The sequence below is a fragment of the Aethalodelphis obliquidens genome, unplaced genomic scaffold (assembly GCF_003676395.1).
Source record: "Aethalodelphis obliquidens isolate GAN/ISIS:26980383/991018 unplaced genomic scaffold, ASM367639v1 scaffold14, whole genome shotgun sequence".
Classification (NCBI taxonomy): Eukaryota; Metazoa; Chordata; class Mammalia; order Artiodactyla; family Delphinidae; genus Aethalodelphis; species Aethalodelphis obliquidens.
The window spans coordinates 27739502-27764481 of record NW_020837958.1 but is presented as its reverse complement, the minus strand read 5'-3'; the positions used below and the strand labels follow the sequence as shown (position 1 = coordinate 27764481).

The 24980-nt window shown below is 43.4% G+C and overlaps 1 protein-coding gene across 6 annotated transcripts in view; it reads right to left on the bottom strand.

Annotated features, from left to right (window-relative positions):
* The window catches only part of SERGEF (secretion regulating guanine nucleotide exchange factor), a 218041-nt gene that overhangs the window by 62508 nt on the left and 130553 nt on the right, over nucleotides 1–24980 (bottom strand). For 4 of the 6 annotated variants that reach the window (XM_027115258.1, XM_027115262.1, XM_027115259.1 and 1 more), the window contains exon 10: nucleotides 21008–21044. In XM_027115258.1, coding sequence (XP_026971059.1) covers nucleotides 21008–21044 — 37 coding nt within the window. Of the gene's footprint in view, nucleotides 1–8462; nucleotides 9517–21007; nucleotides 21045–23974; nucleotides 24071–24980 lie in introns of those variants that run through there. The other 2 variants (XM_027115260.1, XM_027115263.1) reach the window with 2 other exon arrangements.

The window sequence follows — 24980 nt, the reverse complement described above, 5'->3', positions numbered from 1 at the left end:
CAGATCAAGGCTGAGTGCAGTAAGATCTATTTGGCCAATGCCTCTGATCACTTCCAACTAAGGACTTTAGGTTAGCAATGTACATGGGTAAGAGATGAGAGGAATATGTGTATGTTTACATGCACATGTGAAGCTCTATATATGAGCCTTTTTTCCCAACCGTATCATGTATGCTCCCCTTATATTACAGTTTCTGTTCTAGTCAAGCATATCTTACACTGTCTTACCTTCATACCTTTGACCCTACATGAAATGTCTCCTGTTCTCCTATTCAAATTCTATGCATATTTTTATATTTATGTAATTTTTTATTATTATTTTATATTTATTTTTTATTTTTAAAGACAGACCTACATGAGCCAAAAAGCATTTCCAGACTATGAGCATTCACTGTCAGTAACATCCATTTATGATACTTTATTGCTTTGCAGCACCTCTTACATTGATATAAAATTATTTAAGTTTACCTATGAATAAAAATCTGTCTCAGGCTCTGTTACTAGAAGGAGATAAACAAAAAAAACCTACCCTCCTTAAGCTAATGAGAATGTATTTACTTCAGAAAGGCACTTCTGGAGTTTGATGGGCTCAAGACAGGTCAGTCCATTCCCCTGAACCTTCCACATCACAGTAGTGGACATCTTGGTAAAACAGAAAGAGCACTGGACTAGGAGACAGAATAATAACAGTTTCCATGTGCTAAGGGCCTACCCTGACCAGGCACAACGCTAGCTGCTTTACGTGCATTATATACTTGGAATAACCTTAAAATAATTTCAGCAAGGGAACTATTATTCTCCCTGTTTTTACAGATGAGAGATGTTGGGACCTGAGAGATGGAGTAATTTGCTCAAGGTCAATACCATTAGTAAATGTCAAAACTGAGATTTAAACCCAGGTGTGTCTGAGTCAAAAACCATTTTTTTTCTGCTTTACTGCCCTACCTTGGCAAATGTCATTTCAGTTCTAGCTCTGCTACTCTTACGCTATATGATTTCCAATAAAGCATTCGTGCTGAGTCCTGTCTCTTACATGTGAGATGGGGATAATTATGTCCCCATCCTGCTCCTCACTCCCAACATACACAAAGGGCTGTTGCCATGATTAAATGATACAATGAGTGTAAGAGACCCAGACAGATGTACAGATTGTTATTAGAGCCCTGAACATCACGACTGGTCATTCTAATGATGACTGGAGACTCTGCCAAGATTCTCTGTCATTTAAGGAGGATTTAATTATGCTCACTAGACAGCCCCTTCTAGCATGAGAAAGTGAATGGCTGCAATGCATTTCAAAATGACCCTCAACAACAACTGAAGCCAAGGGGTTAATACTCTGAGAAAATCCATTAACTAAAACATTGTATCCCTTGAACACTCTGGGGAATCATGGTCTCCCAGGACATTTTCCTGCTCCATCATTTAGATGTATGTATTTGTATACAAACGTGTGTGTGCACGCACACATGTTTCACCAGCACCCATGTCTAGAGACAGGGATTCAGCAGAAGGGAGGCTGGGCTGGAGCTCCACCACCAGGGGGCCAGCTATAAACTGGTTTGGGGTATCTATTCCAGTTTTCCAGAGGCTTCTGGTAAAACATCAGGAGACCTGGTTTAAAGTTCAGATTCTGCTGCTTACTAGTTGTATAACCTGGGCAAGATCCTTGACCTCTCAGCCTCAGTTTCCTTTTACATAAAATAGGGATAATGCCTATCTTAGACAAATGAGTTAACCTTCCTGGGCTGCTGTTTCCTCTGCTGTAAAACTGATGCCACAGTTACTTTGTGTTTCATGCTTACTGTGTACCTGGCCCTGTGCTGAGGCTCTACATGCATTCTATCACTCATCCTCACAGCCCTGTGGGATGAGTACTATTACCTCCAGTTGACAGATAAGGAGACCTATACTCAGAGTTCAGTAATTTGCCCAGGCCACACAGTGTTAAGTTGCAGAGTTAGGATTCAAACCCTGTTCTCTTTGCTTTGAAACCCTGTGCTCTTAGCCACTAAACCATACTCCAGCCTACCAGAGGGGTGCTGCAAGAAAGACATGAAATAACATTTGCTATTATTATTATTAATATGTGCCCCCTGGGTGCCCAGTAGTCTGCATTCCTTTTCTACGTCGCATGAGCGCCAGGAGGCTCTCCAGAGCTCTGAGGCTGGCGGACTCTGTGGGGCATGTGTGCCTCTGGAGAACAAGACCTGCTGGAAAAATATTTACTGCCGCAACCTAAATTCATGAAGTCAGCCACACTGTGAACATGAGCAGGGGTGATGGATGAAATTCCTCCAAAGTTTTAAGTTGAAGGCCAGTTTGGCAGTGAGAGAACCTAGAGTAAAGACTAGAAGACTGAAGACTAGAGTAAAACACTCGTGTTCAAGCATTTGCACGGATTCCCTTGAAGCTGATGGTAACCAAGGCGACCGTGCTGGATTCCAGTGAGGAAAAAGACAGCATTGCCAAGGCAGGAGATGCTGGGCAATCCCCTCCTCACCCTGACCCTCCACTGCTTACACAGAAATGAGGAAGGGACACATGAGGAAGACACCACGTTTAAAAAAAAATTTTTTTTATTAGTTATCTATTTTATACATTTTAGTGTATATGTGTCAATCCCAATCTCCCAATTCATCCCACCACCTCCCCACCACCTTCCCCCCTTGGTGAAGACACCACATTTTTAAACCTTAGGCTGGATGGAACTAAAAATAGAACTGTGATTCAAATGTCTATTACTGAGTCCTCTGCCTTTGCACTCTGGAAACCAGATTGTTTCACCCCTCATTAAATCGACCTCCCCAAGGTGCTCATTCCCACAGCTCAGAGACTCACGGCAGCAAGAATTACTGAGAGTCTAATGAGCACTTGGTACACACTGGGCCCTTTACACCCATGGTCTCATCTGAGCTGTACAATGACCCTGTGAGGCAGGTATTATCAATCCTATTTTACAGATGTGGAAATTGAGGCCCAGCTGGGCAGTATGACTTGCCCAAGGTCACTTAGCTAGTAGGTGGCAATGCTGGCTCCAGAACCCATGCTCTTTCAAATACATATGCCTGCTACGTTTCAAAGTAAGAAGCTGAGCTTCATTTTAGGCTTAGTGAGTGATGAAAGCAACACTGCTATCCAGTTTGCCTTATGGCTCTGGGAAGGACTCAGCAAAGCAGCCATTTGAATGATTCACTCCTGTGACTGACAAGAAGAATTCTCTTGGTTATAGGTTTAACAGCTGCTAAATCTGCTACACCTCCCTGCCCCCTCCAGCTGGCCCAGGGAGGTGAAATTATTTATATAAGAATTTTAGTGGCCTCCTGCCTCAAGGCATGGTTATCAGAGACTTTTAAGTGATAAAAATGTCATAAATCATAATAAAGGATAAGAGGAGTCAGGGTTAGGGAAGATAACAGGCAAGAGGATATTCTGAAAAGCAAGGCAGTAGGTACAGATGCAACAGAATAACCCCCAAAGTTTACAAAAACACTTTCCTAGCAATTTCTTCATCTGATCCTCAGATGTTAGTATGTCTATTTTATAGATGATGAACCTTAACAAAAGGTTAAGGTCTAAGGTCCAAAGTCAGACAGAGGCTGGGACAGGAACCTAAGTGTGTCCTAATCCCCACCCAGTACTTCCTCCAACCCACCTGCTCCTTAAAGTTGAGAAGACAGAAATCTGTAAGAACTATTAGAGAAAGAACCCTGTAGTCTTGCTCCCCTGAATGACAGGACCAGGGAGGGGAGAGTGGCTGTGTCAGTATCAGAGAGAGGCAGCACAGAATCAGAACATTTTTTCAAATCCCACCTTAGATATCTACCAATTGTATGACCCTGGGCAAGTCACTTCATCTCTCTGCCTTGATTTCCTCATTTCTAAAATGTGGTTCATAATGGTACCCATCTTATATGGTTGTTGCGACAATTAAATAGAAGAAAATAAACCATACATGCCATTTGCACCATACAAGCCATTTGCACCAAGGCAAATCTTGGCGAGCATTAGTTGTCACCATTTTAATCGAAGGTGTGCAGCATACTGCATGGCACATAGAAGATGCTCAGTGAACGTTCATTCCTTCTTCTTCCCCATGTTCCCATACCTCCCAGTGCACAAAACCCCCATCCATTATCTGCAGACCTGTTCAGAGGAGGTCTAGGATTGGAAATTGGGAAAGCAGAGGGTGCTTCTTCCCAGACAGTGTGCCTGGGCTGGCCTTATTTTAGGGGGCTGTGAGCTGGCACGCAGTCATTAATCATACTTTGTATACATGCTTTCAGATCACTCTCCAGAAATTAGTGACTCCATCCTGGATTCTCCTCAGGAGACAGAGCTTTCATAGGTATGTGCTCCTCCTGAGGACCTAACCCTCACAATGGCATCTTGACCTCTAGGGAGAAAGTCTTGTAAGACGGGTAGGTCCCTGCAAAAGTCGACCAGAAAAGCAGTCTCTGCTCTGGGCTAACTTACTGCAGCAGCAGGAATAATCACAGAGTGGTTACATTGATGTAACATTATCAAAGGCATCACAACAGCACACCCTGTACCAAAGCCACTTAGCAGAAACATTATCCATATATACATGAAGAAAAAACTACTTAAGTAGATCTGCTTCACTAACCTCTCTTTACAGAAACTCTCTGACCTCTCTAAAGAGCTAAAAGTCTTCATGCCAATCTCCTACCAGGTCCTTCTATTTGGGTGTTCCACAGGCATCTCACACTTTGTTATGTTAAAAAATAAATCCATCACTTTCCCTAAAGCCTACTCTTTCCTCTCCGTGTATGTCCTGTCTCGGTCAATGGCAACACATCTACCCAGTCTACCAAGCAGAAAACTCGGTGCCACCCCTGATCCTGCCCATTCTTCTCCTTCTCTTCTCAACCCTGTTCATACCAGGTCACTTAGTCCCAACAAGCTGAGCGTGGCCTTTTAAGTCGCTTCTGACTTTCTACCTCAGCTGCCACTACTTAATTCAGGTCCTAATCACCCTTCCCTTAAGGTAATGCTCTGGTTTCTCTATGCGTCTCTCTGCTTCCAGGTTCTCTCTCCTTCAACTCAGCCTTCCTCCCATCCCCAGAATGATTTTCTTAAAATACAAGTTGGACTATGTGATGGTCAGTTTTATGTGTCAATCTGTATCCAGTTATTCAATCAAACACTAAGTGTTGCTGTGAAGGTATTTTGTAGCTGTGATTAACCTCTATAATCAGTTGATTTTATTGATACGTAAAGGAGATTAATTCTAGATAATCTGGGTGAGCCTGAGCCAGTCAGTTGAAAGTCCTTAAGAAGAGAACCGGGGTGTCCCTGAGGAAGAAGTTCTGCTTATTGACTGGAACATCAGCCTGCCCTTCCTGGAGATCTGCCGTGTGGATTTCAGACTTGCCATCTCCCACAGTTGGACATGTAGATTCTGTGCATTAAATCTCTTAATACATGTCTCCTACTGGGTCTGTTTCTCTGGTTGAACCTGGGCAGTGTTTCTGTCTCTGAAACAAAATCTTTATTTTGATAGGACCTATTAGACTAGTAAAAATTAGTAGCTGGATCAGCCCCGGTTTTGGCAAGGATGTGGAGTTACAGAAATCTTCAAAACTAACAAACCATTGTAAATCAACTATACTCCAATAAAAATTAATTTTTAAAAAAGGGATAATATTTAGCATTGATTAAAAAAAAAAGAAATCTGGGCTTCCCTGGTGGCACAGTGGTTGAGAGGTTGAGATGCGGGTTCATGCCCCAGTCCAGGAGGATCCCACATGCCACGGAGAGGCTAGGCCCGTGAGCCATGGCCGCTGAGCCTGCGCGTCAGGAGCCTGTGCTCCGCAACGGCAGAGGCCGCAACAATGAGAGGCCCACGTATCGCAAAAACAAAAAACAAACAAACAAAAGAAATCTTTATGTACTGCTGGTGTCATGTATCAGGTCCTTTACATATATTATCCTACTTAATTGTCATAATAACGCTTTAAATATTCTCATTCTCTTTATCCACATAGGAAAACTGAGGCTCAGGAAGGTTGTAATTCACTCAAGGTAACACAGCTAGAAAAGGCCAGGGCTGAGATCTGAAACCCAGTCAGGCAACTGTCATGGACTTAGTGTCCCCACTAAATCACACTGAATTCATTTGAGAATTATAATAAAACAATATTTATTAAAACTATGATATTCTATCTTGCTTTTTATGCAAAATGATTACTTTTCCTTTCTAATCAGTTATACATTTTACAACATCAGGAAGCCTTTATGAAGCAAGAAGCGGCGGGGGGGGGGGGACCAGATTATTATCTTTATTTTTATAGTTGTTCAATTAAAGCCCTTGAAGGGCAAGCATCTTACTTACTTAAAGTCACAAAAAAACCAGAAGATTAACAAAAGCATCTGAATAGTCTAAAGGGCCAGATTAAAAAGAAATCTTCCTTAGAGTATGGGAAGTCCTGCGTTTGGAAGGTATCACAGTTTCAAATACTCCCTTCTGAGAACACAGCCACAGCCACCTCCCCCAGCTTCGCCTCACTAGTGCCAGCTGACCAGGAATCATCGAGGCAGTCAACACCCTCTCTTACATTTATGCCCAATTAAGTGTTACTCTGTTGACTTCAGCTCACATTTCCACCCCTGTTTAGCTTCTGATTTATCATCCTTTGTATATATAAACCCTCCCAGTTTTCTTTATCATAGAAAGTGGAACACTCTCCTTCTTTGCTTTCATGGGGACAGGCTGAGGCTGGAGCTTTTTGGTAGCCATAAGAGATCCCTTTTCATCTCTTATCAATTTATTGATAATTTGGGAGAATATCACTCCCTAATTCTGAATCCACCACTTTGGATACCCAGACCCTTACACTGTAGAGCACCCAGAACAATGTTCTTCTCCTTGAGTTATTTAACCTCTCTGTGCCTTAGTTCCTCTATCTGTGCAACAGGTATAATAACAGTACCTACTTCATGGTTGATGTAAAGAATAAATTAATATTGTGTAAAACTGCATATGGTTCATGGTAAGGACCAATAATGTCAACTATTACTGTTATCATGGTCCCTAAAGATTATTTGAGAGTTGATAATCTCCTCTGTTGGCTTCCTAGGCCCTTATTTCTCCTTACCTTCCCCCCAAAAGCTGAATTATTGAAATCTTTACCTTTTTTTTTTTTCTAATTACAACTAAGTTCATGTAGCGACCCCTGGGAGAGGCTCAAAAGTTAAGAAATAGAAGGAAACAGGTCTAATTTCTGTCTATTACCAGACTGAATTTGCTAAAAACCTGTGAGCTGCTGCAGCAGAGGGAAATGGAGGATATGGTACCTCCGGTGTGGATGTGTAGCAGAAACTACCCAGAAGTGAGCCCAATCAAGGGCTCCTGAGGCCATGGTTGCCAGGTCAGCGTGACAAGGGTGGGGGCCCTGGAGCTCACCTCAGAAGTTGCTGATGCTCTGTCTCCAAAGAGGTGTGGTGGTGCCAGCTAGCGTCAGGACCTGGGGGCTGGCATCCTGGGCTCAGCCTTTGACTTGCTGTGTGACTCTAGGCAAATCATTTCTTCACTTAGGCCTTCATTTCCTCTTCTGTGGGGATTAGGTCATTTCTGAAGTCCCCTCCACCTTCAAATTCTGTGATTCTAGGACCCTATGCCTCTTCTTACATTAGATCAGCTAAAATTCTGCTCCCCTCCCTCAGAAAGGCAGTCCCCTCCCATAGTAGAAGCCTATAAGCCTTTGGCCATCCATTCCATTTGGCAAAATTAAATTTTTAAAAAGCATCTGTCCAAGAGTCCCTATCATTTTACTTGTGGGTTTTTTTTTTTTTTTGTCTTCTTGCTATATAATGCCATTTGCTGAAAATTTCTGCAAGTCAGTTCCCAACTGATCACAGTAAATTCTCTTCATGTGCAGAATTTATTTAAGAAGTGCTGCCTGAATAAAGTGAACAGGTTCAAAAAACTGACAAAGCACAAAGGCCACATAAGAGGCTACTGGCATATGCATGCATGCCACACTAGGGTCACACTGCACAGCTTCCTGACTAAGTCAGCATCTTGGCTGCCACGGGAAGAGGGAGGGACTGGCCTTAGGGTGGAACTGGAGTTGCAACTAGTATGGGGCAGAGTCCGAGCCAAGAAGTCTGATGGGGATTCAGGAGCCACAATGCCTAGTCGTAACAATCAGACATCCAGTGTGCTGAGGCCAAAAGGGCAGCAGCATCTTCCTTGCCTCAAGCTGAAAACCACAAACTTATCGAATTAGTTACCTTACAAAGCCACAAAATCAAACCCCGTGCCATTCCTCCAAGATTCCTTTTTTGACCAGCTATTTGCTTCTGAAAACAGATCAGATCAAGTCATTCCTCTGCTTTAAGACCTTTCCTGCTCCTTGTTACCACAGAGGATGAAGTCCTGTCTCCTCAGGCTTCAGGCATCCCCACAGCCTTGTTTCCCACTGCTTTGTTCCCCTCCCAATCCCCTCTTTTCCCCCAATTTGCCATGTCTTCTGCATGGTTTTGTCCATGTTGATCCCCTTCCCTGGAATGTCTTTCTCTTCCTCCTGCTCATCCTTGAAGACCCACCTCAAACATCATGTCTTCTCTTAGAAGTATTCCCTAACCCCATGTTAGGGTGAAGGTGTGAGTTTATGAATTTTATGAACAAGACACTGTCTCAGAAAGTGTCAGAGCTGGAAGAGACTTTGAAGATTATCTTACAGATTTCTTTTATCCATAAAGAAAAGCACGCCCAGAGAAGGAAAGTGCCTGCCCAAGGTGACAGCAGCTAATCTGGTACTCAGGTCCCTTGGCCCAGGACTCTTTCTATTACATGGTGCAGCTTCTTAATGAGTGACTAAATCTGTGAATAATCAAAGGGGCAAACAGAATGCTGCGGAAGCCTTGCCTAGGGAGAGTACTTTGGAATGAATGTCACAGCTGTTCTGCATTTAAGGGCTTAGGTGCACCTGGGAGGAATAGGGGATTCTACAGAGACGAGAGGCAACAGGGACAGCCACTGGGTAGGTGGTATTTAGGGGTCCTGGTGCAAGCTGAGGCCTGTGGGTGCTACACTGAGGCAACACTGAGAGTCTGGGTGTTCATAGGGAGATACCAGGGTGCCACTCAGACTCAGGAAGCTTGCTCCTGTCTAAGGAAGGACAGAGCAGGCTCATGGGCCTGACTGCTTGGCCATTGTTAAAGCTGCCCCACACTGCACATGGTGCTAGGCTCTGAGGACAGACTGCGATACAGGCTGGCCTCTGCCCCTCCAGACAAGTATTGTACTATCAGTTGCTATTGCTTTTTCCTGTCTTCCGAAGAAGTCACGTGCATGCTATAAGCTTAGTATAATAGATGCTGCTTGATATGCTAATTAAGCCAAAGCCTGACCTCTGCAGGGAGCACTTGAGGGGGAAAATGCAGACCTCAGAGTCAGCAGATGTCAGTCTGAATCCAGGGCTTCACCTCTTTGAGTGTCCATTTTCCCATCTGGAAAACCCGTCTACTTTCTACCTTGCATGGTGATGACCTAATGAAATGATATATGCAAAATGCTCAGAGTGGCGCCCATACTTAGTAGGTACCTACTACTGTCAGTTCTCTTTTACTCTGTAAAAAGGTATTATCTTAAAAAAAAAAAATCCACTGCTGCAATCGTCAACTTTTGAGTGTCTTCCTAAATAGCCCTTAATGGCACCACACTGTCTATACGGTAAAGTCAATGCTACCGGAGACGGCCTTAGCTGACCCTCCGCTGTCTTGCTGGCTGACCAGCTGTCTCTCAACCATGATTCACACTTTAAAGCCTTCCTTCCCTTTGCTCATGTTGATCCCTCAGCACAGAACGCTCTTTACCCTTCCTCCACTCAGGAACCCCCTCTGCCATGAGGATTTACAAAATTAATCATTCCTTCCTCTTCACTTGTTCTTCTAATTCTTGTCACCTTCTGCTTTGCACTCACTCATCTGTTCATTCAGTATTTATTAAGCACATATCACGTGCCAGGCTTAAGTCTCTTTCCCATTAAATGTGAGTTCCATAAGGTAAGACCATTTGCTGTATTCCTTCTCAGCACCCAGAATGCTACAGGGCACATTATCAGTCACTAGCAAGCTGATGGGAGGGAATAAGGAAAATACTGTATATAATATTCATTCAGCTTTTAACAAACATACAAAGCACCCTCTGCATGCAAGGCAAGTGTAGACAGTGCAGGTCTATTAAGATGTACAACAGAGTTTGTGCACATGAGGACAGACTTTGAGTGATGGAGGAGACTTTAGAGCTATTTCCCAGATTGGGATTCTAAGGCCAGGAGAGGGAGGGGGCCTGCCCAGGATCACACAGAGAGTTAGTGGCAGACAGAGCTGGGAGCAGAGCTCAGCCCTTGCACTGCAGAAGGCTGTCTCTGTCTTACTCTAACTCGTACTTTTTTACTTTGAGCTCACCTTAGTTAGATTTACCTTTGCAAGGCCCGAAGCTTCTTGAGTATTTGTAAACCAGTGCACTGGGTCACAATTACAGTTTTTGCTACTGTAAGTAACTCCAAAAGGGCCAGAGCATTATGCCAAAACATGGTGGTTAATCTCGTGCCCAAAAAGGGTGGCATGAGAGAGTGAGTAATTTAGCAAGTTATGTGAGCCTCCTTGACAGCCTGGCACCCTCACCTGTGGTCTCATGTAGAATGACTACTGTGGAGTGACACAAACATTGCTTCTTTAGGAGTAATAGTGAAAAACTTTACTGAGAGCTAAGAAGGCACTTTTTGTGACGTGAGGCTACGCCCTGAAAACAAATGACTCAATAGAAATGTGCCTCGAATGATAACCAATGGTCTGTAAAAATATCTCTGTATTAATTGTGAAACATCTCTCCTGAATGTGAAAGATCTGATCACATTCTGGCCTGGCAAAGAAGAAAATACGGTGTTCTCAAGCAGTGTGATAATGGCAACAAGTATATCACCTCCGCAGCTGAGAGAAGCAGGACCTGGGACAGAGCACTCAGAACCTAGGGAGTGACTTAAGAGACGCTGCTCTGCCTTTGCAGTCCCTCTCCACATGGCAAACAGCCCGGGAGATCACAACCACTTAGGAAAGCTCCTTGAGAACCAACCACAAGCCCTGTCTAAGCAACATGAGCTGGCCCCAGCTCTGCCACTGACTAGCTGGGCAATCTTGGGTTAAGTCATTGCTTCTCTCTATGCCTTAGGGCTACTCTGGTAGTGACAGGACTCAGGAAGGCAGCCAAAAAAAGTGAATTCAATAAATAGTGTTGAGACTTTCAATAGCTATCTGGAAAAATAATGAAGTTGAATCCATACCTGACATTGTATATCAGGATAAATTCCAAATGGATTAAAGATTTACTTGTACAATATAAAACCATAATGTACTAGAATAAAATATGAGGAAAGTCCTTTATACCCCGGAGTGGGGAGGGATCCTCTAACTCAAAATGCAGAAGGCATAAAGGAAAAGACTGGTAAATTTCAGCTACGGTGGAAGAAAAAGTTGCATGGTAAAAATAGGACAAAATAAAAACATCAAAAGCAAAAACAAAAAGCAAAAATCTAGGACTGGGAACCAAGATGGCAGAGTAGAAGGATGTGCTCTCACTCCCTCTTGTGAGAACACCAGAATCACAACTAGCTGCTGGACAATCATTGACAGGAAGACATTGGAACTCACCAAAAAAGATACCCCACATCCAAAGACAAAGGAGAAGCCACAATGAGATGGAAGGAGGGGCGCAATCACAGTAAAATCAAATCCCATAACTGCTGGGTGGGTGACTCACAGACTGGAGAACACTTATACCACAGAAGTCCACCCACTGGAGGGAAGGTTCTGAGCCCCACGTCAGGCTTCCCAACCTGGGGGTCTGGCAACGGGAGGAGGAATTCCTAGAGAATCAGACTTTGAAGCCTAGTGGGATTTGATTGCCGGACTTTGACAGGACTGGGGGAAACAGAGGCTGCACTCTTGGAGGGCACACACAAAGTACTGTGCGCATCGGGACCCAGGGGAAGGAGCAGTGACCCCAGGGGACACTGAACCAGACCTACCTGCTAGTGTTGGAGGGTCTCCTGCAGAAGTGGGGGGGTGGCTGTGGCTCACTGTGGGGCCAAGGACACTGGCAGCAGAAGTTCTGGGAAGTACTCCTTGGCATGAGCCCTCCCAGAGTCTGTCATTAGCCCCACCAAAGAGCCCTGGTAGGCTCCAGTGTTGGGTTGCCTCAGGTCAAACAACCAACAGGGAGGGAACCCAGCCCCACCCATCAGCAGTCAAGCAGATTAAAGTTTACTGAGCTCTGCCCACTAGAGCAACAGTCAGCTCTACCCACCACCAGTCCCTCACATCAGGACACTTACACAAGCCTCTTATATGGCCTCATCCACCAGAGGGCAGACAGCAGAAGCAAGAAGAACTACAATCCTGCAGCCTGTGGAACAAGAACCACATTCACAGAAAGACAGACAAGATGAAAAGGCAGAGGGCTATGTACCAGATGAAGGAACAAGATAAAACCCCAGAAAAACAACTAAACAAAGTGGAGATAGGCAACCTTCCAGAAAAAGAATTCAGAATAATGATAGTGAAGATGATCCAGGACCTCGGAAAAAGAATGGAGGCAAAGATTGAGAAGATGCAAGAAATATTTAACAAAGACCTAGAAAAATTAAAGAACAAACAAACAGAGATGAACAATACAATAACTGAAATGAAAACTACACTAGAAGGAATCAATAGCAGAATAACTGAGGCAGAAGAACGGATAAGTGACCTGGAAGACAGAATGGTGGAATTCACTGCTGCAAAACAGAATAAAGAAAAAAGAATGAAAAGAAATGAAGACAGCCTAAGAGACCTCTGGGACAACATTATACACAACAACATTCGCATTATAGGGGTCCCAGAAGGAGAAGAGACAGAGAAAGAACCCAAGAAAATATTTGAAGAGACTAGTTGAAAACTTCCCTAACATGGGAAAGGAAATAGCCACCCAAGTCCAGGAAGCACGGCGAGTCCCATACAGAATAAACCCAAGGAGAAACACGCCAAGACACATAGTAATCAAATTGGCAAAAATTAAAGACAAAGAAAAATTATTGAAAGCAGCAAGAGGAAAATGACAAATAGCATACAAGGGAACTCCCATAAAGTTAACAGCTGATTTCTCAGCAGAAACTCTATAAGCCAGAAGGGAGTGGCATGATGATATACTTAAAGTGATGAAAGGGAAGAACCTACAACCAAGATTACTCTACCCGGCAAGGATCTCATTCAGACTGAATGGAGAAATCAAAAGCTTTACAGACAAGCAAAAGCTAAGAGAATTCAGCACCACCAAACCAGCTCTACAACAAATGCTAAAGGAACTTCTCTAAGTGGGAAAGACAAGAGAAGAAAAGGATCTACAGAAACAAACCCAAAACAATTAAGAAAATGGTCATAGGAACATACAAATCGATAATTACCTTAAACGTGAATGGATTAAATGCTCCAACCAAAAGACACAGACTGGCTGAATGGATACAAAAACAAGACCCATATATATATGCTGTCTACAAGAGACCCATTTCAGACCTAGGGACACATACAGACTGAAAGTGAGGGGATGGAAAAAGATATTCCATGCAACTGGAAATCAAAACAAAGCTGGAGTAGCAATACTCATATCAGATAAACTAGACTTTAAAATAAAGAATGTTACAAGAGACAAGGAAGGACACTGCATAATGATCAAAGGATCAATCCAAGAAGAATGTATAACAATTATAAATATATATGCACCCAACATAGGAGCACCTCAATACATAAGGCAACTGCTAACAGCTATAAAAGAGGAAATCGACAGTAACACAATAATAGTGGGGGACTTTAACACCTCACTTACACCAATGGACAGATCATCCAAAATGAAAATAAATAAGGAAACAGAAGCTTTAAATGACACAATAGACCAGATAGACTTAGTTGATATTTATAGGACATTCCATCCAAAAACAGCAGATTACACTTTCTTCTCAAGTGCGCATGGAACATTCTCCAGGATAGATCACATCTTGGGTCACAAATCAAGCCTCAGTAAATTTAAGAAAGTTGAAATCATATCAAGCATCTTTTCTGACCACAACGCTATGAGATTAGAAATGAATTACAGGGGAAAAAACATAAAAAACACAAACACATGGAGGCTAAACACTACATTACTAAATAACCAAGAGATCACTGAAGAAATCAAAGAGGAAATAAAAAAATACCTAGAGACAAATGGCAATGAAAACACGACAATCCAAAACCTATGGGATGCAGCAAAAGCAGTTCTAAGAGGGAAGTTTATAGCTATACAAGCCTACCTCAAGAAACAAGAAAAATCTCAAATAAACAATCTAACCTTATACCTAAAGGAACTAGAGAAAGAAGAACAAACAAAACCCAAAGTTAGCAGAAGGAAAGAAATCATAAAGATCAGAGCAGAAATAAATGAAATAGAAAAAAAGAAAACAATAGAAAAGATCAATAAAACTAAAAGCTGGTTCTTTGAGGAGATTAAAAAAAATTGATAAACCATTAGCCAGACTCATCAAGAAAAAGAGGGAGGGCTTCCCTGGTGGCGCAGTGGTTGAGAGTCCGCCTGCTGATGCAGGAGACATGGGTTCGTGCCCTGGTCCGGGAGAATCCCACATGCTGTGGAGCGGCTGGGCCTGTGAGCCATGGCCGCTGAGCCAGTGCGTCCGGAGCCTGTGCTCCGCAACAGGAGAGGCCACAACAGTGAGAGGCCTGCATACTGCAAAAAATAATAATAATAAAAAATAAAATAAAATTAAGAATATCTATTTATCAAAAGATATCATTAAAAGAGCAAAAGAGTAAGCAACTGCCTAGGAGATGTTCACAATACATATAATCCAACAAAGAATTTGACTCCATAAGATAAAGGATCTCTACAAATCATTAAGAAAAACAGACAAAACCCACTTTAAAACAGTGGGCAAAGTCTTTGCGCTAGACAAAAGAAGCTACCCAAGTGGCCTCTAAGCATATGAAAAGGTGCTCCACATCACTGGTTACCAGAGAAATGCAAGTTAAAATCACAGTAAGACTCCATACTACACACTCAGGAGAATGGCCTAAATCAATAAGATTAAAAATACCTAGCAAGGATATGGCACAATTAGAACGCTCATATGTTGCTGGTAAGAGTATAAATTGGTACAGCTACTTTGTAAAACTGTTGAGCAGAATCTGTTAATGCTATACATATGACCTAGTAGCATAGAAATCCTACTCTTAGTTATGTACTCAAGATAAATAAATGTATATGTTCACCAAAAGGCATGTATAAGAATGTTCATAGCAGCTTTATTCACAATCTTCAAACTGGAAACAACTCAAATGCTCTTCAACAGTTAAATGGATAAATAAGTTGTAGCATATTCATAAGAGGAATATTACTGATCAATAAAAAAGAACTACTGCTACATAGAGAATGGATGATTCTTATGGACACAATGTGTTGAACAAAAAAAGCCACAAAAAAGAGTTCACCCTGTATGACATCGTTTATATGAAGCTCAAGAACAGGCAAGAACTCATATCTGGAGACAGAAGTCAAAATAGTGGTTACCTCTGGGGGTGTGGCACTGACTGAGAAGGAGCATGAGGCAGGCTTCTGGGGTGGGTGCTGGAAATGGTCTGTATCTTGTGCTGGGTGGTGGTTTCTTAAGTACATACATACATAAAAACTCATCAGACTGAACCCTTAAGATTTGTGCACTTCCCTCCCTCTCTCTCTCTCTCTCTCTCTCTCTCTCTCTCTCTCTCTCTATATATATATATATATATATACATACTGTACTTCAATTTAAAAAGTAAAATAAACCAAAACCACCCTGAGTAGTTTTTCACCTATTAAATTGGCAAAAATCCAAGTTTCCTAACACACTACTATTAGGGAGGCTGCAGAAACAGGCACTCTTCTACACTGCTGGTGGGAGTGGAAAATGGTATAATTCCTATGGAAGCCAATTTTTGCAGTATCTTGCAAAATAACAAATACACTTTCTCTTTGATACAGTAATTTTACTTCTAGGAATTTATCCTACAGCTACACTCACCCACATATGAAATAACATATATACAAGGTAATTCACTACATCATTACTTGTAATAAGCAAAAGACAGGAAATCACCTAAATGTCCATCAACAGGGCACTGATTAAATAAATCACAGAATATAGGTACACTGGAACATTATGTAGTTGTAATAACGAACTAGAAAGGCTTTTATACTGATATGGAAAGATCTCCCAGATCAATTATTGAAAGAAAAAAAATCAGACACTAAAAAGCATGTAAAGTATACTACAATTTACGTAAAAAGGGGGATAAAAATATATCTTAGTATTCACTTATATTTGCAAAAAGAAACTAGAAAGATACAGAAGAAACTAATAATAGGCATTAGCTGCACATATGGTAGAAGGGTTTTGGCACTCTGGATAGATGGGAGATAAAGCTGGAGGGAAATTTTTCATTTTAAACCTTTTTGTGCTTTTTAAGTTTTAAATAATGTACATGTATTACTCAAAAATTAAATAAGTAAAAAATTTTTTAAAGAGAAGGGACAACGGAAGGGGGAAGAAGAATCCTAAAAGGGGTGGGAATCTCAGAAGGTAGAGAGGGAAGTGTGATGACAACACAATGTCATCAATGTCTCGATTTTATCTGGTTATTATACCGAGAACTGCTTAATCTGAACCAGATTACATATAATCTACATATACAGAAGAACTTGCCAACATGAAGGGGAGCTAAATATTGAAATGAAGAGATGAAATAATCTTATCTGGTGGCCTTAAAAACAGGTCAGACAGGCAGAAGACCACAGGCTCTGGAGATAGAGGCCTGGGTTGAAGACCCAACACACAGATTCCTCCTGATCAGATGACCTGGCGGGGCAAACTGCTCAGCCTAAGCTTCAGCTTCCCCCATCTAGAAAATGGGGTTAACAACAGTGCATCAATGTGGTATGAGGATTAAATGGGACAATATAAGTAAAGCATTTACGCTCTGCCCATCCTACTGTGCATAGGACCATACAAGTCTGTCCTTGCCTCTAAGCTCTCTACAAGGCTCTGGGTTTGGAGGTATTGCCTCTCAGGGCTATAGCCAGTGTCAAAATGAGTTAGTTCTCGCTATTAAATCCTCACATGACCCCACTTGATGGGTCTCAGGCCATGCAAGGTCAGTTGTTCCACCACACATATTACAAAGGTTCAACAATTGGAAGTCATCAGTGAAATGAAAAAAATTAAAAATAAAAGATCCTTGCATAGATTATAGCTCCAATTTGGTAAAAGAGATGCTTTTGCTTGGAGGAGGACGCTCTACACTTTGCTGCCAAATATCTAACCCTTTAATAATGCCCGTCTGGCAAGCGTGAGTGCTCCAGGAAAAGGCCACCAATAAAATCCCTTCCAAGGGTCTGCGTGGAGCGGAAGAAAGGAAATGTGGTCAGCTCTTTTTTCTCTGCAGGAAGGGAAGGCTGAACAACCGAAAATCAGGAGAGAAGGCAAACAAATCGCCCATTCAAGCCAAAATAAGCTGCTCCTGGGGGGAAGCAAAACAGCTGGAGCCAATTCAACCAGGCATGGAAGTGAGGGCCCCGAAGACAGAGCTGGGCCTGGGGAGCCTGCCCCTGGCAGGCAGGGATCTTCCGAGCAAGTGGTGGCCACATGTCCTCATCTCACCTCTGCTGACCGCCTACGCCCACAAATGGGAGCCAGCCAGCTTCGTCATATATGGAGGGAAATCCTGGGTGAAAAGGAAGGAAGCAAGCAAGCAAATAACCTCAGGAACCTGCCAAGTTCACCTGCTGAGCACCTATTCTGTAGCAGGCAACCAACATACCTATGCCATGTGGAAAAACAACTTTTGGGGTGGGTATTGTGATGTTGGTTTTACAGATGAGGAATCAGGCTCACTGAGGAAGAGGGACCTGGCAGCAAACACAGAACAGGTCAAGAGAAATTTCATTGGAAAACTAAGAAAAGAAGCAAACCAAATTGCAAAAGAAGGGGGGGAAAAAGAAACCTGGAAGCAATGAAGTATCAAAGTCGAATTATTTTGATTTCCCAAGAAGCCTGAAATGTGGCTGCTGCGGGGCTTCCCTCAGGCTGGAACGTGCAGGTCCCGAGTCCCTGCCTGGAACAGCGGATAGCAGAATCCTGACCTGGAGCAAATCTGGGCTGGCACTGTTTCCAGGGCTGCTGGGATTTCCAGATCCCCCAGATCGGGGTACTCAGGCTCCAGTTTACAAATCCGTTCTGCAGCTATGCTGAGGTCCTGCCCTGGACCCTGACATTCTAGGTGGGGGAGACACTTCTCTCTCCAGCTTCTGAGACTCCCACCCTGAGCCTCAGCCTTCTTACAGTCATCTTACAATTACTTCCTTAAATTATATTCTTAACATATAACAACACCACCAACACCAGCTAACATTCACCAAGCCTACTTTTGTGTCAGGCACTGTTAGCACTTTATATAACAACCCTATGAGGTCAATAATATGATCTTCCAGATGAGGCAATCAAGACAGAGAGGTTAAGCCATTTATACAGGGTTACATGGCTCATAAGCGGAGGAGCCAGGATTTGAATCCAGGCGATATGATCCCAGTCCCTGTGCTCTTCTTAACCACTCCGCATCCTGCAGCCCCAAGGATATGACAGAGTCGAAGGAGCATTCTTAGAAGTCAGGCACACAGCTCTACCATTTACTGGTACTTACCCCTGGGCAACTTGTTTAACTTCTGAGTCTCAGTTTTCTTCCTTATGAAGTGGGTACAACAAAAACACTTTGTGGAGTTGTGTCCGTTCTTAGACAGAGTAGGTCCTGAATTATATCCTTTCACCCATCTCTTTCCCCTCCCTTCCAGTTTGATCTGTCTGCTGTGCATTCATTAGATATTAAGGCCACCTCTACTTTTGAGCAAAGTTTGGCTTCTCTATATTCTGTTCTAGTCTATTCTACAACCATTTTGTGCCTGTCACGTGTGTGACCCAGCACCAGGCCCTGAGGGCCTGCATCTCGGGGATGAGACTGAAGGCAGGGAAATCCACCTAAAGTATGCAAGGGCAGGAGGGGGGAGCGGGGAGCTGGCTGTGAGAGCCAGGCTTTCAGCTGGTAGGAACTCTCCTCCTCCAGCTTGTCCCCCTCTTGCTGGCCTCTTGCCAGGGCTAACAGGAGGCTTCTCATCGCTTCCTGCTATACAACTTGCACCCTGCAGGGCACCCACTGAGGGCCCCCTTCCCCAGGTGTCAGGGAGCCTCTGATCCCGGCTCACATGCAGGCAGGTGGACATGTCCAGAGTCTCGTGACTGGGCCCACCTTTCCTGACTCTGGAACCATTCATTCAGCAGATTGTGAGCCAGGCCCCAGGCACTGGGGACAAAACAGAAAATAAGAGGTCTGCCCTTGAGGAGTTCATCAGCATGCCATGCCCTGCTCTCCCACCGCCTCTGCTGCCTTCCTCACTTGGGTAGTAACGCTAGACACACCTTTCCAGAATGTTATCATTTCTCTCTCCCAACCAAGAATTACTTCACTGGAACAGTTACACGAACAAGTGATTCTCCCTTCTCCCCACCCAGACCAAGAGAAATGAAAAAGAAATGGAATTATGAATTAATTTCTTACGCATCCCCTATATAGTAACAGGTGTTTCACACGCCTTATCTCCTCTAATCCTCACAACAATCCTGCAAGGTGGAATTATCCCCATTACATAGATAAGGGGACAACATGGAAGCTCACACAGAGATGGAGCTGGTTTAAACCAAGCTGGCTGCCTGCAGAGTCTATGCTCTTTCTCCAGCCCTAGGCTGCCTGTCGGCTCAGCCTGCCACCCTCCTGGCTCTGGCCTCCTCCTTCAACTGGATTTTGTTTTTTCATGTATTTAGATTCCCTGCAATCTTACTGTTTGTGCCAACCTCTCTCCTAGTCCAGTGACAGCAGCAGCAACATCCTAGGCACCGCCTCTGATTCTTTGATTAGCTTGTCTTAATTACACCCAGGCTGGAGTAGTTCCGGTATAACATATCTGGTGTTGCAAAGCATGCAGGTTTGCTGTTACATTTTCTCACTCCCTCTCTGACTCCAGCGCTTTTTACTCCCCACCCCCTCTGCTGGCTGTCAGCCTACCTCCTCTACTGTCCTTGGTTCCGCCTCCTTGCACATCACATTCGGGCCTACAAAGTAGTGCTTCAAACTGCTGCCAACCCAGGCAGCTGAGCGAGCCAGTCTAGCTTAATTCAGAAAACAGTGCTGGAGTCTCCGCTGAGGGCCAGGCACTGCTCACTGCTCTGGGTGCTGCATATAAGCAGGAAACAAAAGGAGAACACAGGGGTCTCGCCCCTCAGAAGCTGAGAGAGGCTGGGAGAGGGAAGTACACAGGACAGACATCACCTACTCAAGGCAGATAGTGATGGGGCTGTAACAGAGTCCTAAAATGTCGGGGCTGGAGAGAACCTTGGTTTCCTGTTTTTACCCCTCCCTATCACAGATGGGAGACCTAAAGCCCCGAGGCGGGCAATTATTTGAACTAATGATTATCAGAAAATAGCAACGAGCAGAACCCCCCATCTCCAAAGAAAGAGCCAAGCAAGAGGAAAGAACTCGGTGCAAAGGATTTATTCAAACACCAGGAGCAGCCCAATCCTCCTCCCCTTTTATGTCTGGCTTTCTACACAGGATGCCCCCAGCCTGTAAGATCTTTAATATTCCCAAATGCCACTTCCTGAGGCAGGGAAGCCAGCTCAGGCACCTTTTTGAATAGAAATTTTTAGAAAAAGGGCTTTTGGCAAAGCCTTGATCAACAAAGGCTTCCATTTCCCAGACTCTTCCCCAACATACACAGACGCATGCACCCTGGCCTTTGGTTAACCAAGAGTCCTCCAAATCTGCCCATGAGTTTCAGAATAAACACAGTTATCAGTATACTAATTACTTACCAATCACTGCCAGATTATGCTCTGAGCCACAGGAGACCTGTAAAGAGAAAGAAAATAAGCTACATTAAACAAAAAATATATTTCAGCCATTATATTTTATGATCAGTTATATTTTAATGATAATAACATCTATTTTTTGGCAAATTTTAGGAAGTAAGTAGAAAGGGGCACCATGTACAAAAGACTATAGTTACGATACACTCATGACTACATAAAAAGAAAAAGTGAAAAAACAAAAAACCGTTGAATGGAAATACACCAAGGTGTTAAAGTATTTGTTTTTAGGCAGAGACCATGAGCGATTTTTTTTTTAATCCTTTCTTCTTTCTACGTTTTTGTATTTTTCAAACTTTCTATAATGAACATGTGTTACTATAGAAATGGAAGTATAAGGGAATACAAATGACAGTTTTGGAAAACTGAGCTAAAAATCCATCACTCTCATCTGGACTGATAAAATGAGCAAAGAATTCAGTGGAAACAGACTTGCCTGAGGAAAAATTCTTGACTTTTCCTCATCTGCTCACTCTCCCTTTCACCTTCCAGCCACACAAACCACCTGCAGTTCTCTGAACACAACACGTTCTCCCCACACCTCCAGGCCTTTGCACATGCTGTTTCTCTGCCAGGAATGCCCTCTCCTCAACTGCCTACCTAAAAAACTTCTACTCATCCTCTAAAATTTCAAAGCATCCAGAGACTCTCTTGCTGTTGCTTCTAGGCAGACTCAAGCACTCCTTGCATTGTGCAACTTATATGTACCCCCACTGCAGTAATCATCTTGTGGTCTTTTACATTTTCTCCTGTCTCCTCACTAGACTGTGTGTGTCTTGAGAACAATGCTGAGACTTGTTCCCCTCTGTATTACACAGATGGACCGTACAAAACCTGGGGCTCAGTTAACACCTGTTAAATGAGAGAATAAGTGAAAGAACAAAGTACATAAAGAACAAATACCTAATACATAAAAGACAATCATTTGGGGTTCTGAATCCTGTGTCTGCACCCAGTGAGAGAGACTTCTTGCCTTTCAATCTCCGCATGTCCCAAATGCTACCAGAAGGAAGTGATTGGGAATATAAGGGTATAAATGGCTCCTCAGGTACTAATTAAAAGGAACTCGAAACTCTGGAGAAGCATCCTGTGACCTTTATCAGGACGCTCACTTTAGCTCCTGGCAAGAAAAAGGCTTCAGGTACACATGGAATGTCAATTGGAAGAGCCCTGGAGGTCATCTAGTCCAATCTTTAACACTACAAGGTGCCAGAGGAAGTGTGAGTCAAAATGAAGACTAGGGGGCTTCCCTGGTGGCGCAGTGGTTGAGAGTCCACCTGCCGATGCAGGGGACACGGGTTCGTGCCCCGGTCCGGGAAGATCCCACATGCCGCGGAGCGGCTGGGCCCGTGAGCCATGGCCGCTGTGCCTGCGCGTCCGGAGCCTGTGCTCCGCAACGAGAGAGGCCACAACAGCGAGAGCCCTGCGTACCGCAAAAAACAAAAAACAAAAACTAAGACTAGGGTCTCTCTGATTCCCTGATTCTCACACAAGTTCCTTTCTTGGTGCTATAGCTTCTCACTCTTTCCCAGTGAAAAACCACTTGGAAGTGATATTCAAAGGTAATTAGCACAGGCCCCCAACAGTCAAGGTAACAAGCTCAAAAGGCATGTGAGCATTGGAGGCAAAATAACCACTGGTAGGTGAGAAGGGGCAGCAAGGCTTCTGAGGCTTTTTTCTTTGTAAAAGTTATGCGTCCAGGATCTCAGCTTCCACAGGGAAGACGGTTACCCGCATATAGGTGGATTCCCTGACACTGTCTGGCAAAGAAGTACCTGTATATTTTAACCCCAGTAAATAATTTCAGGGTGACTAGTCTCTGAGCTCCTTTGAGGCAGGCTCTGTATCTATCTGAGGGGTCCCCCCCAGGCCTCACCCAGGCCATACACACAGCACAAGTTCATCATATGCTTCCTGGTTATACTGAGGCTGGTTCCCTAGGTTCTGTCATAGGAAGCTGCTTAGATTGAAGAACTGGGAAAAAAACTCAGATGTCTAATAACAGGAGAATTCTATGTAAATTATGGTAGAGCCATCTGATGACTTGGAAATTATGCAGCCTTGGAAAATGACGTTTACAATAAAGGAAAATACTCGTGATATCCTATGAACTGGAAAACCACATAAAAACTGTATATGCAATATGATCTCAAATCTATAATAAAATATGAATAAAAGACTGGAAGGAGTTATTCCAAAAAGTTAACAGTGATAGCCTCTGGGCTAAGCATAAAGGAGGCACTATGAGTATGGTTTTCCTTTTGACTTCTTCTATGGTCTCTAAATTTTACACACTATTTTTATAATCAGAAAAATTATCTATTAAAAATAAGAAAAATAAATATAATGCAGTTCCCACCATAAAGGGGAAAAAAACCCTTCCTGGCTATAAAATAAATATGCTGTAAAATCTGATATACTCTGAAGTAGTGGGGAAAAAAGATTTGAAGGAAACAAATTATAAGGGTAGCTGCGTCATGGTGATGAGATTATAAGATTTTTTTCTTCTATTTTCTATTTTTCAAACATTCTTTAACTGGTGGTAGCAGCAAGATGGCTGGTAGTGGTGGTGGGAACAATAAGAGCAGGAATTAAAGCCACCATTATCGAGGACTCATACGTGCCAGGTGTCATGCCAAGGCTCTTTATAAACACTATCTCATCTTCCTCATCACGATCATCTTCTCAGGTAGGTTTGACTTTGCTCATTTTAGAGAGAAGAGAACTGAGGTTCATATACATTACATAACTTTCCTAAGTGGCACAGCCATAGATCTAAAACCCAGGTTTGCCTATCTCCAAGCTCATGTTCTGTACTGCTAGGTCACGCTACCTTTGTGTTTTAAAAAATAAAGTTATTTCATTTTACAAAATGTAGGCGGAAAGGACCTGCCTCTGACTGCCCGGGCTCACCCTGGGGCTGAGGGCTGCAGAGGTGACCAGCCTTGAAGACCAGGGGCTTCCAGAAACAAGCCACTGACAAATGCCAGCGTCAGGCAGGAGACGCTGCTGTGAATTAATGAGCGAGACAGTGATAAATGGATTTTGTCAAGGCAATGTTGCACTTGAAGCTCAAAGCTCCCCGCTGTTTCTTGCTGTCCATGCACTGGCACAGAGGTGAGGAGACTGAACACCACAGGCCACAAAATCCCAGCACTACACTCCTTCAACAAGATTGTATCAATGACCATTTGCTTCACATTGCTTCTGTCAGCATCTACTCACTGCCCAGCTTTCTAGAAGACTCTGTTAACAATGGCAGTGTGCCCATGAGAAAGGGATTCAGATCCAGGAAGCCAGGTGAATCCTAGGTCCTCTGCTTTCGGGTTCTGAGAACTTTGGCAAGGTATTTAACCTCTGGAGCTTCAGCATTCTCAGGCATAAAAAGTAGAAAACAGTATTTTCCCATCTGCCTTACAGAATTGCTAGAGGACAAATGAGACAACCCATCCCCTCACAGCCATGGGTCTCACCTTCCTTACATACAACTCTGCACATGCCATGCCCCTATAGAAAACCCTCCACAGGATCCCAGCATTGGAAGGGCAAAGTCTAAAGTACACAGTATGGCTCACAAGGCCCTCGAGTGTAGGCCCCTGTTTACCTCTCTGGCCTCACTTCTTCCCCCTGCTACTCATGAGCTCTCAACCCCAAAGAACATATTCCCTTTTTTCTATTCACACTACATTTTCTGTACGAATATCATGTGATTTCAGGCTTTTATGCATGCTAGTCTCCTTGATGTGACTTCCCTTTCTCCCACTGTCCATCTAGCAAAATCCTCTAAGATTGCTTAGGTCACCTCCTGGCACAGTGCCACGCATCAGGGCCCTTAGCACACATGAGATGTCTGCTTATGAACTGTGTGTGTTAAGCACCTCTGTCTCTCAGAGATCCAGCAGGGTGCCTGCCCAGTAAC